Here is a 16285-nt window from a genome sequence, read left to right on the forward strand (position 1 = left end):
ACCTTATCTAACCGCTCATGAATTCTTTCCTAGTTTCTTTTGATTAGCCAGAAAGATTTAATGCCAGCAGCATATCTTCCTTTCTATTTAATAATAATTTGTTCATACAAAAACGCATAACATTTTTTTTACATTTCAATATGACAAATTTAGGTGATCAAAATTCATTTAGTTTAGTAGTAGAAAATGTTTAAAGGTTTTTCTATTTTTAGCTCTTTTGACCCCTTAAAGTAGTCAATTGAAATGGCATGAGCAAATTTAATGGTGCCTGTCACAAGGATGCTACATACCAAATTTGAAGTAAATCTGCCCATCAGCTTCAGAGAAGAATATGATTGTTGACGCATGACGCCGGACTCGGGAGTATCCCCCTTTGATACTAATAGCTCATCCTGAATCTTCGATTCTGTTGAGCTAATAAAAAATTGTTTTGGTAAATTTATTAAAATCAAGTTGATTTCAGTAACATACAATAACAGTATTAACTTAATTTCCAAATGTTATCAAAGACTGGGTATTATCCACTACGTTTACCGGAGATCAAGGTAGAAACAAATTGTTTTCGGTCGAAAATATAATCGCAAGCGTAGATGGTTGAAATAACAAAAAAAAAAAAAAAAAATTAAACCGCTTGGAAAAGGGGAGCAAAGGAAAAACATTCATCATTTTTTCATATATCAGTTACCTCCCTTAAGTATAGCCAGGTGTGATACAATCAGCAAAATAGTTTTTTCAGGAACCTTGATAAAAAATCACAATAAAAGACTATGACAACAACAGTATATTTATTTCATGACATGGCTTTGATGCAATCAAAGCAGTGGTCATATGCATACATTTTAAAATGGGATTTTATTGGTCGAAATATCTTTAAACACATCCTTATTTATTTGTTTATACGTTTTTGATGGTTTCTCATAATAATATAAAATGTCCGTTACTTTCTCTATATTGAAACCTTCTTCCTTCAATTTCACCTTCGACTGTTTTATCGTTGACGTCATATCAAGCTCTCCCCATTTCAAGCGCAGAAACATTGGAATGGCATAGACCGGAAGTGATTGCTGGCAGTGAGTTGAAATAACAGACAGTTCTTTCTCGGTAATTACAGTGACTTCCGGTTTTATTAGGAGCGTTGCCATACCAGCTTTTCCGTCATGTCCTGAAAATAAGAAGCAACCTTTAATGGATTAGTCTTGCTTTGAATTTTGAACAGTTCATTCCACAGCCGAGTCACTACGACCGTAATGAAAATACAATTAAATCACTAAAACCTTATTATAAATACAATTAGGCCAATAAGACCTGACAACAATAAAGCTCTGACAGTAATTCGAGTGTTCTTGTCCCAGTTTTTGTCAGTCTACACATTTTTCCCACCCTGAGACACAGTAATTACAACATACCTGGTACATTTACACCGTATACACAAGCATCTATGATGAAATCTATGTCTGTCAGATGATTGCTTACTTCTGTCGTAGATACATTTTCACTTTTCCATCTAAAAACGACAACACAAAAATAATGTTCAACAGAACATACACATGTACTTGTGAAAACTTTAGTCCCAGGTGGTACATTGTTCAAGTGGTACTGTAGACAATAATTTTTTTCAAAATAATATCGGTTTTGTTTTGTGATAAGTCTTGCCTTGGCCCATTGATTATATATCTGATGCTCTCTCTTTTGAGCTAAGCATACATACTATTTATATGAATGTACCAATATGTTAGAAATATACATCAATTCAGGTATTAAAGTATGTGGCATTTCACTTATTATATTCTCTTACAGTAATATATATTTGAAAACACACTTACCTAAATGTATCTCCAATCCTGTCATTGAAATAAACATTATAGTCTTTGTCTTTCGTCATCAAGTCACCAGTATTGAAATAAAGGTCACCATCTTTTCTAACATTTCTAAAATCAGTAAGATAAAAGAAACTGTAGTTTTTCAATTCAAATCTAATGGTTTACTATGAACTTTTTTTATGGACTACCGTAATCAAGCCTTGTCACCCTTAATATCAAAAATAGACTTGTCCGTCTTTCATCATGCGATTTGGGAGGAAATTCCATAATATTTTGGGGGGACTGGTCCATAATCAAAGCATGGCACATCTATTATACAAATTAAGTTAGTTAAGATTTTAATTAGTCATTTGACTAAATATCCAGCTCATGGAACTTTCTTGAATAACTTGAAAGAGAAATGTACCTTCTTTGATGAGTGGTTAAGGTCTTCAAATCACTTGCCCCTTATGGGAACTGGTTTGAATAATCCTGTCAAAGACATAAAATTCTTCAATGTGAAATAGGCATCAGGTTACCTAAGGGAAGGCGGGTGGTTCCATTGAACAAAAGTCACACCAGAGGTCTTCCTTCACCAGGAAAGCTTGGACTATTGTCTAACATTAACAATGTACCTCAAAATCTAGCAAACCAAAACTCTCCAGAGATTTTGACAGGAAAGAATAATACATAAATTGAGTAAGGGTTAATCTAGACCATTTTTGGATACCTTGCCAATGGGATAATTGTTAGCATCTTTATCAACTTTGATATTTTTTCACATTTTTTAAAACATACCTGACAACCTTAGTCTCTGACTGTTGTTTTTGTCCTTTGTAACCATCAAATGGCTGATCACTATTTATTTGCATCAACAGTAAACCCGGTTCCCCTTTAAATTGAAAATAATAAAAGATTATACAGTGGAATCTCGACATAACAACACCCATCCAGAAACAAAGTTACTTAGTTTTACAGGTAAACAATGAAAAGGTTAACAAGTTTTACATCCAATTAATAAAATGGTTACCTAGTTTTACAGGTAAACAATAAAATGGTCACCTAGTTTTACAGGTATACAATGAAATGGTCAGACCATAGTTTTACAAGCAAACAATAAAATGGTCACCTAGTTTTACAGGTATACAATGAAGTGGTCAGACCATAGTTTACAAGCAAACAATGAAATGGTCACCTAGTTTTAAAGGTATACAATGAAGTGGTTAACCTAGTTTTACAGGTATACAATGAAATAATTACCAAGTTTAACAAGTATACAATGAAATTTATACCTACTTTCACAGGTATACAATAAAATGGTCACCTAGTTTTACAGGTATACAATAAAATGGTCACCTAGTTTTACAGGTAAACAATAAAATGGTCACCTAGTTTTACAAGCAAACAATAAAATGGTCACCTAGTTTTACAGGTATACAATGAAATGGTCAGACCATAGTTTACAAGCAAACAATGAAATGGTCACCTAGTTTTACAGGTATACAATGAAGTGGTTACCTAGTTTTACAGGTATACAATAAAATGGTCACCTAGTTTTACAAGCAAACAATAAAATGGTCACCTAGTTTTACAGGTATACAATGAAATGGTCAGACCATAGTTTACAAGCAAACAATGAAATGGTCACCTAGTTTTACAGGTATACAATGAAGTGGTTAACCTAGTTTTACAGGTATACAATGAAATAATTACCAAGTTTAACAAGTATACAATAAATTTATACCTACTTTCACAGGTATACAATAAAATGGTCACCTAGTTTTACAGGTATACAATAAAATGGTCACCTAGTTTTACAGGTAAACAATAAAATGGTCACCTAGTTTTACAGGTATATAATGAAATGGTCAGACCATAGTTTTACAAGCAAACAATGAAATGGTCACCTAACATGCCTAATTTTATAGGTATACAAGAAAATGGTTACCTAGTTATACAGGTATACAATGAAATTGATACCTAGTTATACAGGTATACAATAAAATGGTTACCTACTTTTACAGGTATACAATGAAATGGTTACCTAGTTTTACAGCTAAACATTGAAATAGTTACCTAGTTTTACAGCTATACATTGAAATGGTTACCTAGTTTTACAGCTAAACAATGAAATGGTTACCTAGTTTTACAGCTATACAATGAAATTGATACCTAGTTATACAGGTATACAATAAAATGGTTACCTACTTTTACAGGTATTCAATGAAATGGTTACCTAGTTTTACAGCTAAACAATGAAATGGTTACCTAGTTTTACAGCTATACAATGAAATGGTTATCTAGTTTTATAGCTATACAATGAAATTGATACCTAGTTATACAGGTATACAATAAAATGGTTACCTACTTTTACAGGTATACAATGAAATGGTTACCTAGTTTTACAGCTAAACAATGAAATGGTTACCTAGTTTTACAGCTAAACAATGAAATGGTTACCTAGTTTTACAGCTAAACAATGAAATGGCTACCTAGTTTTACAGCTAAACAATGAAATGGTTACCTAGTTTTACAGCTATACATTGAAATGGTTACCTAGTTTTACAGCTATACAATGAAATGGTTATCTAGTTTTACAGCCTATACAATGAAATGGTTACCTAGTTTTACAGCTATACATTGAAATGGTTATCTAGTTTAACAGGTATACAATGAAATGGTTACCTAGTTTAACAGGTATACAATGAAATGGTTACCTAGTTTAACAGGTATACAATGAAATGGTTACCTAGTTTAACAGGTATACAATGAAATGGTTACCTAGTTTAACAGGTATACAATGAAATGGTTACCTAGTTTTACTTGTAATCATTGAAATGGTTACCTAGTTTTACAGGTATACAATAAAATGGTTACCTAGTTTTACAAGTATACAATAAAATGGTCACCTAGTTTTACAGGTATACCATAAAATGGTTACCTAGTTTTACAGCTATACAATAAAATGGTTACCTAGTTTTACAGGTATACAATGAAATGGTTACCTAGTTTTACAGGTATACAATAAAATGGTTACCTAGTTTTACACATATACAATGAAATGGTTACCTGGTTTTACAGGTAAACAATGAAATGGTTACCTAGTTTTATAGGTATACAATTAAATGGTTTCAAAACTTTACAAGCATACAGTTAAATTATTACCTGGTTTAACAAGCATACAATGAAATGGGTACCTAGTTTTACAGATATACAACACAATTGTTACCGAGTTTACAGGTAAACAATGAAATGGTTACATAGTTTTATAGGTATACAATAAAATGGTTACCTAGAATTACAAGTATACAATGAAATGGTTACCTAGTTTTACAGGTATACAATGAAATGGTTACCTAGTTTTACAGGTATACAATGACATGGTTACCTAGTTTTACAAGCATACAATAAAAAAGTTACCTAGTTTTACAAGTATACAATGAAATGGTTACCTAGTTTTACAGGTATACAATGAAATGGTTACCTAGTTTTACAGGTATACAATGAAATGGTTACCTAGTTTTACAAGCATACAATAAAAAAGTTACCTAGTTTTACAAGTATACAATGAAATGGTTACCTAGTTTTACAGGTATACAATGAAATGGTTACCTAGTTTTACAAGCATACAATAAAAAAGTTACCTAGTTTTACAAGTATACAATGAAATGGTTACCTAGTTTTACAGGTATACAATGAAATGGTTACCTAGTTTTACAGGTATACAATGAAATGGTTACCTAGTTTTACAAGCATACAATAAAAAAGTTACCTAGTTTTACAGGTATACAATAAAATGGTTACCTAGTTTTACAAGTATACAATGAAATGGTTACCTAGTTTTACAGGTATACAATGAAATGGTTACCTAGTTTTACAGGTATACAATAAAATGGTTACCTAGTTTTACAGGTATACAATGAAATGGTTACCTAGTTTTACAGGTATATAATAAACTGGTTACCTAGTTTTACAGGTATACAATGAAATGGTTACCTAGTTTTACAGGTATACAATAAAATGGTTACCTAGTTTTACAGGTATACAATGAAATGGTTACCTAGTTTTACAAGTATACAATAAAATGGTTACCTAGTTTTACAGGTATACAATGAAATGGTTACCTAGTTTTACAGGTATACAATGAAAATGGTTACCTAGTTTTACACATATACAATGAAATGGTTACCTGGTTTTACAGGTAAACAATGAAATGGTTACCTAGTTTTATAGGTATACAATTAAATGGTTTCCAAACTTTACAAGCATACAGTTAAATTATTACCTGGTTTTACAAGCATACAATGAAACGGGTACCTAGTTTTACAGATATACAACACAATTGTTACCTAGTTTACAGGTAAACAATGAAATGGTTCCATAGTTTTACAGGTATACAATAAAATGGTTACATAGTTTTACAAGTATACAATGAAATGGTTACCTAGTTTTACAGCTATACAATAAAATGGTTACCTAGTCTTACAGGTATACAATGAAATGGTTACCTTGTCTTACAGGTATACAATAAAATGGTTACCAAGTTTAACAAGTATACAATGAAATTGATACCTACTTTTACAGGTATACAATAAAATGGTCACCTAATTTTACAGGTATATAATGAAATGGTCAGACCATAGTTTTACAAGCAAACAATGAAATGGTCACCTAACATTCCTAATTTTATAGGTATACAATAAAATGGTTACCTAGTTATACAGGTATACAATGAAATTGATACCTAGTTTTACAGGTATACAATAAAATGGTTACCTAGTTTTACAGCTATACAATGAATTGGTTACCTAGTTTTACAGCTATACAATGAAATGGTTACCTAGTTTTACAGCTATACAATGAATTGGTTACCTAGTTTTACAGGTATACAATGAAACGGTTACCTAGTTTTACAGCTATACAATGAAATGGTTACCTAGTTTTACAGGTATACAATGAAATGGTTACCTTGCTTACATGTAATAAATAAAATGGTTACCTAGTTTTACAGGTATACAATGAAACGGTTACCTAGTTTTACAGGTATACAATAAAATGGTTACCTAGTTTTACAGGTATACAATGTCCTCTCTCATCCCTAACTATACACTGGTTCTCAACATCCCATTTGAATAATCCACAGGGAACCACTTTTTCCTATAATTGTATTCACTTTAATAATAAATCATGATTGTAAATTAAAAGTAAATTCTGCAGTGATATGCATAACATATGTATGTGAAAAGGTAAATATCATTTTTAGCTTGTCTGTTTCAAAGATAAATTCAAGCTTTAATGACCACTGCAGCATCTTTGTTATATGCCAAAATTGCAAAAACTAAATGTAGCCCATTATTCAAGCAAATTAAAAGTAATCAACATGAAACTTGGAATGTTTTCTTATCAAGACATGGTGCAGTTTTAAGACAAGGGGCATAATTCTGAAAGCAATATTTTTAGGGTTATGCCCCTTTTCAACTGAAAAAACAGATGGATGTTAATACTGCATGCGGTGCTCTGGTTTCATTTGACTTTTTCTGGTTAATCAAATGCTACTGGACATGAAGTCAACTTGCAAAGTTTATCCATGCAAAAGAATGGACATCATGGATTTGAAACCACCCCAGAAAAATTTTTTTTTTATTTATATAGCAGATAATAAATGTCCGCGAACAAAATATTTATATTTATCATACATTTCTATTAGTTTTATCAATATTTAGAATATTAATGGAATATTTGCCAATTTTAGACCAATTCACTTTAATGCTGTTAAATTAATTATTTCTTATTATTACAGAATTTCAGTAAAAAAAAAACATCAAAAATTTGTTGTAACAATTATATTCTGGAAAAAAAAACTTATGATGTCAAGTATGATCAAAGCATAGAAAAAGCATTTGTGTTTATATGTCAGATTGTATATAAAGCAAATAAGCTGAAACAATATGAGCCGCGTCATGACAAAACCCATATAATGGGTTTGCGACCAGCATGGATCCAGACCAGCCTGCGTTATCAGTTTCTCTACTTGTAATAGGGTTGGTAAGCGAACAGCATGGATCCTGATCAGACTGGGCGGATGCGCAGGCTGGTCTGGATCCATGCTGGTCGTAAACCAATTATGTTGGTTTTGTCATGACACGGCTCAATTATGCTTATCATTTGCAGACTTGTATGAAACTATAAATAAAATTTCAACCTACCAGCAATGGGGAGGATCTCCCACATGAACCAATCACATTAGAGACATTAGCAAATCCGGCCACACCCTCTGTGCTGGCATAAAACTCTGCAATGGTTGGTATACCAAACCTCTCCTTAAACTCAGCAAAGATATCTTGTCTTAAACCATTGCCTATTGCCAAACGAACAGAATGATCTTTGTCTTGGTCTGACTGTAAACAAAATATATACTGTTAAAGGCCCATTGTGCCTTAAAAACAGTACCAATGTTGTTTCCCAAAAAAAAATTTTTTTGTAATCTTGTAACAATTTATATACATTGACTAGTTTTTGCAACTATAGCTCTGTTGGTAATTGATGTATTTATAGGGATTAAAATTTTGTATGGAAGTCAAAATACACACTTTGTTTACACTTTGCTACCTTTATGACACATTACTCACTTTCAGCACTACTTTCTTCAGTTGTTAAACATCTGACAAAATATTGCTCTAAATCAATTATTAAAACATTATTATATGGGCCTTAGGTAATAAGTTACAATTACAACTCCGAAGGCATGTCGAGGGTTGACTGCAGTATCTTATGTGAAAAAAGAAGGACTTACAACAGCTTTACGGTCAACCCTCGATGTGTCAAATTTCAAGACAATGCTCTCAGTAGTTAATTAGAATAAGCACACACACACAACCAAAACATAAATATACCGGTCTATGCGCATTGAAACATTTCTTTAAATTAACTTAAAAAAGTTCTATATTTATACTGTACAAACCTTTTCATTGGTAAGAAGAAATCGGCACATTTCTCCGATAAAAGTAAACACAGTGACCTTATGTCGCCTTACATCATTCCAGAAACCACTCTTAGAAAACTTCTTGGCTATGGCTATAGATGAACCTGTAATTACACATACATGATTGATTGGTACATATCCAGCTACAGAAGTAGGGGGAATTGGCTTTAAAAGCAGAAGGTTTGCATATTCATCTGATAAAAGAATTTTTTTTTGTGTTTATTTTTTGTTTGTTTAGGTTTGGTTTACCTCACACCAACACAGTATAGGTAATATGGCGACTTTCTAGCTTTACTGGTGGAGGAAAATCTCATGCACCAATCTGTTCAATATTTCAGGCACAAACAGGCAAAAGGAGAACCACTGATGTTCTGTAAGCCAGCTGGATAGCTTTTTCAGATTATACAAAATTGCTGACGTGTCTCAAAGATAATGTGTTTTTTCACTTTAAAATGACCATTCTTTCATCAGATACTAATAGGTTTAAGATAAAGAAGTTAACTGAATACTTACCATGACAAATTGCAGAACACACGCCAACAAACAGTCCGTTAGAGTGATAAAGCGGTAACGTGACATAAACTGTATCGTCTTGTCGTAGTTTAAGTATGCCACTTAAAATGTATGGTGCCAACATTCGTTTGTGAGAAACTGTGGCAGCCTTTGGTAAACCTAAAGATAGATGTAAAGATGGTAATAATAAAGATCTTACACCAGCTGCCAGCACAGACCTGAATATCTAGTTTGAGAGTAACTGTTTATGATGGTTACCAGACTCTGCCGATTTTCCATTAAACAGTTACCCAAGAGCTAGATATTCTGATCTGTATCAGTAGCCAGTGTAAGAGCCTTTTTCTTGTATAATATTTATCACACTTTAGAAAGAAATAACGACAACTAATATTTTCATTTAACACTTTTTTGTTATAGTAACCTATCAATTTACAACTTCACTCTTAACGGAAAAATGACATCATTCTAAGACGCAAGTCATTCATAAAATGGGAGGTGTAAGACGGGTTCTTCTGGCACAAGTTTCAATAGAAGAAAACCCAGTCTGATAGGCATGAATAAGTGGTTAATTGCTTATAGTGAATTAAACAAGAGACAGCTGCTTATAAATTGGTCTGCAACCCCTCTCCAATTCTTACATGTTTGTACATTGTATACATTATATAGAACATTTTGTTTTGAAAAAGGTTAAGGACACCAGAAACACCAGAAACTTACCAGTTGTACCGGAAGTAAAGACAAACACAGCTGAATCTGACTCCTTCTGTTCCGACCTCATAATGGGGTCAATATCCAACATATCAGCCTCACTTTCATTGAAATGAAGGGAGATAAATCTTGATGACAGTTTCTTATTGAAGGGTCCTTGTACATAGACAACTGCGTCTGGAAGGTCACAGAGAAGGTCATCTACGGCTGATGTCAGCTCTGTATCTACGGAAATAATAATCTCAGTATTTTGATTTTCAATATTTATAAAGTCTTTACTGTTGAAAAAATGTTTTCATAATTTGAGTATTTGAAAACTCAAGAAGAAAACCAAAGAGAAACTTCTCACCAAAAAGCCAAAATTGAGTTGTTTCCATAATCCTAATGTAAAGTCTCAGAACAGTTGTAAAACATAGAATATTTTTGTTAAGTAACAAACATGAGTATTGTATGTAAACAGAATAAAATATTCTGGAACAAGATAATATACTGCTACTATATATATGATATTTTCTGTTTAGTTTATACAAATTATTTTAGTTAGGTTGTGTTGTAAGCTATAAGCTTTTTGAAACACTCTTGAATCCGTTCCTGGAACCAACTAGTACTGAATGTAAAGCAATAAATGCAAAGTTTCTTGCTCAAGGAAACAATGGTTTGCCCCTGACGGGGTTTGAACCCATGCAGCCAGCAATCCTTAGATTACTAGTCAAACGCATTAACCACTGGGCCACGCTGCCACTTTTCCCATTTAACAATGATTTAATACATAGGTCATTTGCTTTTATTATAAGGTAAAATTCAAACACGTTTTAATCTTACAAGCATTTTTGAATTACTTTTCCAAAATGATAAACAGCTTTCTGTACACTTTATCATGTTCGTGTTATTTTAGAAGTTTCAAATTACCACTTCCTGTAACAATGGTGTTGGTTCCAGATACATTCAGACAGTGTAATAGTGCCTTCCCACGTAAATTGGTGTTGATAAGTGATACACATATACCTGCCTTCAAACAGCCTAAAAAATAAACAAAACTGAAGTATAATGGATTAATGCCATTGTGGTTTCATCCCTTTGTATATTCAAATCAAAACATCATAAACAGTACTTTTACTTAAAATTAATTAAAATTAAAATTCATGTTAAAATTCAACTGAGGTTTTTTTTTTGACATGACAGGACTGGAAATATTATTTGTTTACCATATATTTAATGTAGGTCTGAGCCAATAATTTGTGTACAAATTTTCAGATCATTTCCTTACTCCATTGTTCCATAATAACCATATTTATTGTGCAAAAGTGACTCAAAAAAGTATTTCATTCAAACCGTACAAAGAATTACACAAAAAGTTGATTTCCGTTTAATTTTGAGTATACTAGTATTTCTTAAATACAAACTGTTGCAGATTTTTCTGTTTAAAGTGCTTCACTATGTCTAAATCTAATTGTTACAGTACTTAAAACTACATGTATATGATTTTTAATTTTTTGACTTCAGTGAAGCAGCTTTAAGAAATAAAGATCAGTGTAACTATCTTACCGAGAATCATCCATATAAATTCTGGTCCATTATACTGTATAAATGCAACTGTATCACCTTTCTTAAGCCCTAAACCCATCAATGTTCTTGTAATTATGTAAGCTTGCTTGTTTGCCTCCTGAAAATACAAATCAGAGACTCATAGTGTCTTTTTCTTTTGTTTTTACAATCTTTCGGAGTTTCCTATTAGTTTATTTAGACTTAGACTCTTTTAAACATGATACTCAAAAATGAGAAAAAATGTAGCCATTCAAAAATAATCAATATCTAAAAGTTATGAACATCTATAATTTCAAGTCAGGTGAAAGAAGGAAAAGGTGGAGTTTTAAATCACACCAACACTGCTAAATCTAAATGGGCCGTGTCACGACAAAACCAACATAACGGGTTTGCAACCAGCATGGATCCAGCGCAGTCTGATCAGGATCCATGCTGTTCGCTTATCAACTCTATTACAAGTGGAGAAACTGACAGCGAACAGCCATGGACCCTGATCAGACTGCGCGGATACCAGGCTGGTCTGGATCCATGCTGGTCACAAACCCATTTTGTTGGTTTTGTCATGACGTGGCTCAAATAACATGTAGTTATATGGTGACTTTCAAGGTTTACTGACTGATGTCTCTTCACACTACATTATTACAAGCATGAATGGGCACCAGAGTAGATCCTCAACCTTCCATATTAAGTTAACTAGATAGCTTCCTCAAACCATTGGGATATTCAAGCCCACAGCAGTAAGTGGCTAATTGCTTGAAGTCAATGTAATTCTTTTACATTCAGCATAATGTTGGCATCAGATCAGATTCTATTCTTGCCACCAGTGCAGACCAAGATCAGTGAGCACACTTGTGATGTCAACTTGCAGATCATGGTCTGCACTGTTTGCTATAGAGCAGGTTCACATTTTGAAATTCTACCTTAAAATGATGAATGGTTTAATCCAGATTGAAAGAAAGACAATGGCTATTACAATAATTAGTGTGGGTAGGGTTATGTTTTTACTCTGAGAACTTTATTCTTCTTAAATCTATTCAATCTACTAAATATTTAATGTAAATACATCTGTATGTCCAAATAGTTGTCCAGTTATTCAATATTTTAAGATAACAGCACCTTACAGTGCTTTATATCAATATATAAAAGTCATAAATTTTGTTTCAAGTTTAAATACAAAAGGATGAACACAAATCTTCAATCAACTTACCTGATACGTAAATGTTTGATCCTCGTATGACAAGAAAATGCGATCGGGACATTGTTTAACTGAGTTTTCAAAATGATCAATTATAAAATATTTCTTCCTACAGGCTTTCTTAAAGCCAGCAAGACTAGGGACTACTTTCGATATATAATGGACGTCTAGAATAAGCCATGGACAACTCAGCTTGATTCCTACATAGACTGTGGCAAAGGCTGCTGGTATCAACCATAACACTTCCCACCACATCTGTAACAAATTAACAATTTCATATACAAGGGAGATCTCTAAGCTACCTCCTGGTTTCAATTGAGCAAAATATTTCAAGAAAACCAAACTTAAGAAAAAATGTACTAAGATTTCAAGAAAAGTAAAAAAAATAATTAAAGGTTCAAGTAATGCTTTACATGTAATGTGACATTAAAGACTGATTTAGCAGTATATATCACCATATTTCTACTTCATTTTCTACTTCATGACTGATGTTACAAAGTTTTAAGGGCTAATTTTGCATATCTTAGCCTATTTTGGTAATAAAGTGGAATGTTATGTATTTAAAACCTTAAATTGCAATGTTTAAATTACTTTTTTTGTTCACTGCACAATATTTAACTGCTAAATATAATTTCCAAATTTTCTTGAGCATTATAATTAAGAATTAATCTGGAGGCATGCAGCTTTAATCATGATTTGAAATATTTGTTTAATTTTAACACAACTTTTTTGGCTGAAATAAAATAATCCTGAGCAAATCTTGTGTTATATTGTATTGGGACTTTAAGAGCTACATGTATTTCTAATAATATGATTTCGATTACATTTTTTAGGCATTTTGAAAAAAATCTTTTAATACAAAATTGCCAGTCGGCACATCCATCCAATCAGGGTAAATGTTACCTTTGTCACTGCCCAATTTTATCTTAATTATCTTTTTGATGTTTATTCCCCATAAAATAATAATGGACAGTTCCCAATCTAATCAGAGATAAGTCCAATTTACTAAATTAGTGACAAAAGAGTTAATAATACTTTATATAATTTAATGATAAAAAATATAAATACTTTATCGCATGCTTGTACCACTTTTGCAACTTTGTACAAAAATGGTATTGCACTGCCAAGCATATAGTTTGATGTGACATTATTTGCGTCATACAAACAATTAGCGTCAAGATGCAATTAACATTAATGCCTCAATGAAAGATTATTTTTTTACTTTAGACAGTCTTTACTTAGGGTATGTGATAAATAGAATATCATATTAATTTGTATATATTCATTACTGAATTTTTTGAACATGTTGAATTAAATGATATTAAGCTCACTTGAGGCTCACAAAATATAATTCAGGGTTTTTTTCAAGCATTTTTGGAAAAGGACACATACCCATGGAACTGGGAATTTCAGCAATGTTTTGTTAAAAATTGGGAAAAAATGCATGACTTGAATTTCGCAGTGATTAAATGAATGTAAAGAATCACTGCCTTGGATGGCATCTTCAAACATTTAAGCACCATAACTTTGAAGAAGCCCTAACTTTCAAAGACTTTAGAATTTGTTATTCAATATTTTTATTTTATAACTTTCAATTGGGAATTTTTTCCTGTGGATTCAGGAAAAATAAAATACTATTTTCAATTGGGAACATGACCGAATATCGGCTATAGAATAAGCCAAAAAAAAAATCCCTGTAAATGTAGTTAACTCATTCAATAAATTCTGTATTGAACTTACACTCAATCAATATTCTCTATCATTCAGCACCTTTGTACTATATACAATGTAGGGCAGTGTCTTTCACACAAAATTTTGACACTGTCCTCTGGTCCTAGGAAAGAATTTCAGAGAAATGGATCCAAATTGTAAATTTTTAAAGTCAGCTTAACTATTTTTCTTGAATTAATCATTTAGTCATTCAATGAATACTATTGTACTGTTGTAAACATAAAAGTGTTGAAGCCAGTGTCATTTGCACTTAATGCAATTGTTTTTAACTGCTATTTCAAGACAACGCGCCTGCTTAGTGTAATCAACGATTTTTAAGCAGTATGATTGGATGTAGACGGTGGGGGGGGGGTGGTCATGAGATAGTCTGACACACGCCGAATACCTGTGATGTATTATGTGTGTAGAAGTTCCTTCCTTATCAAACAAGTTCCACATTAAGTCTTTCAGAAAACACAGACTTTCCATGCATTTCTGTCTATAGGTTTAATTTAAAGGTAAGACAAATAATCCACTTACCTTTGTTATCATTTAGTGTAAATGGCGCAAGGACTGAAAAGGGGAGTAACTCTTTCAAATATAAAGCCGGTTTTTTTTTTTTTAATTCATTTTTTTTATTTTATAAAAAAATATATTTATATAGTTATGTAACATACACGAACACTGTAAATATACCCATTTTATTTGATATAATTACAAACATATATTTTCTATCATGCTAAACTACAAAATACATTTGCAAAAAGATAAAAAAGACATTTGTAAACCATGTAAACATACATATGTATACATATTTAACTTGTCTTCCCAATAAAGATACATGTCTTTTTTTTCTCTTTTTTTTGAGATTCAGATATCATGTATAAAATTTGTACAACATGTATAACAAAAGTTACATAACAAACTGCAATATGGATAGAAAAAAAATCGCCATATTAAGACAATATTAAATTCAGGCACATATATGTATACGTTAGTATCAATATTTCATTTCTCTGATTGTAAGATTTAGTAAAATAGATAAATATTTGCATAACTTCATGATTAGAGCACCGGAACTTGCACACCTATTTGGAGCGAAGCAATCTGATAGGTGGTGCTAAAGGTGTATGTTCAGTAGATATGGCATACCACAACAGTGTTAAAAAAAAAATATTGTATAAACTGTGTTAATTTTCATCGATTATATAATAATTTATTTAGGATCATAATACATGCGTCCATAAAAGATAATTTTAAAACAAGTTTACACATCAAGATTATTTGTATGTTTTAATGAAAATGTTTTAGTTTAAATTCTTAACTGTTGAAAAAAATACAATATACATCTATTTAAAAAGATTTGAAATATCTATTCTGCAATGCATTTTTAAAAATAAATTTTAAGGAGGCATTCTTTGAATAATTATAAATTCTCAATTCATTAAATTATTAAAGGCCCATTGTGTCTCAGAAATGCTATCATTTTTATTTCTCGAAACCCTTTTTTATTTTTGGTATTTTGTTACAGTTTTCAAAAACTTTATTCGTTGCTTTAAGAATATTTTTGCTCTGTGCCTATGTTGTCAATTAGCATAATTATAGTAAATTAGTATTTTGTATGGAAATCAAAACACTATACATTGTACTTTGTTTATATTTTGTTAACTTTATGACACATAACTGCATGCTCAGCGCTAACTGTCTTCAGTTGTTAAACATCTAACATGCTCTAAATCCATTATTAAAATACAAAAAAAAACGCATGATTGACATTTCTAAAGAATTAAAAAAAAAATTATTATTAATTATGAGAATTTTTGTATCACATTT

At 31.6% G+C, this 16285-nt stretch overlaps 1 protein-coding gene across 1 annotated transcript; it reads right to left on the reverse strand.

Annotated features, from left to right (window-relative positions):
• Positions 1-766: 766 nt before the first annotated feature.
• Positions 767-15013, reverse strand: LOC132716989 (long-chain fatty acid transport protein 2-like). Its single transcript, XM_060700340.1, has 13 exons — positions 14859-15013; positions 12755-12997; positions 11548-11665; positions 10912-11022; positions 10012-10227; positions 9295-9453; positions 8761-8885; positions 8006-8197; positions 6863-6956; positions 2598-2691; positions 1824-1928; positions 1407-1504; positions 767-1162 (listed from the first exon to the last, which is right to left on the reverse strand). The coding sequence occupies exons 2-13, from the start codon at positions 12995-12997 to the stop codon at positions 840-842; spliced, it is 1878 nt and encodes a 625-aa protein (XP_060556323.1). The 5' UTR covers positions 14859-15013; the 3' UTR covers positions 767-839.
• Between the last annotated feature and the right edge of the window lie 1272 nt (positions 15014-16285).

This window comes from Ruditapes philippinarum, unplaced genomic scaffold (genome assembly GCF_026571515.1).
Source record: "Ruditapes philippinarum isolate M1 unplaced genomic scaffold, ASM2657151v2 ctg3394_1_1_1_1, whole genome shotgun sequence".
NCBI classification, from domain to species: domain Eukaryota; kingdom Metazoa; phylum Mollusca; class Bivalvia; order Venerida; family Veneridae; genus Ruditapes; species Ruditapes philippinarum.

Coding starts and splice junctions, on each gene's coding strand:
- LOC132716989 (XM_060700340.1), bottom strand. CDS start 12,997: ATGTGGTGGGAAGTGTTATGGTTGATACCAGCAGCCTTTGCCACAGTC. Junction 9,454..10,011: donor CTTTACTTCCGGTACAACTG/GTAAGTTTCTGG, acceptor ATCTATCTTTAG/GTTTACCAAAGGCTGCCACA. Junction 1,929..2,597: donor TCAGAGACTAAGGTTGTCAG/GTATGTTTTAAA, acceptor TACTGATTTTAG/AAATGTTAGAAAAGATGGTG.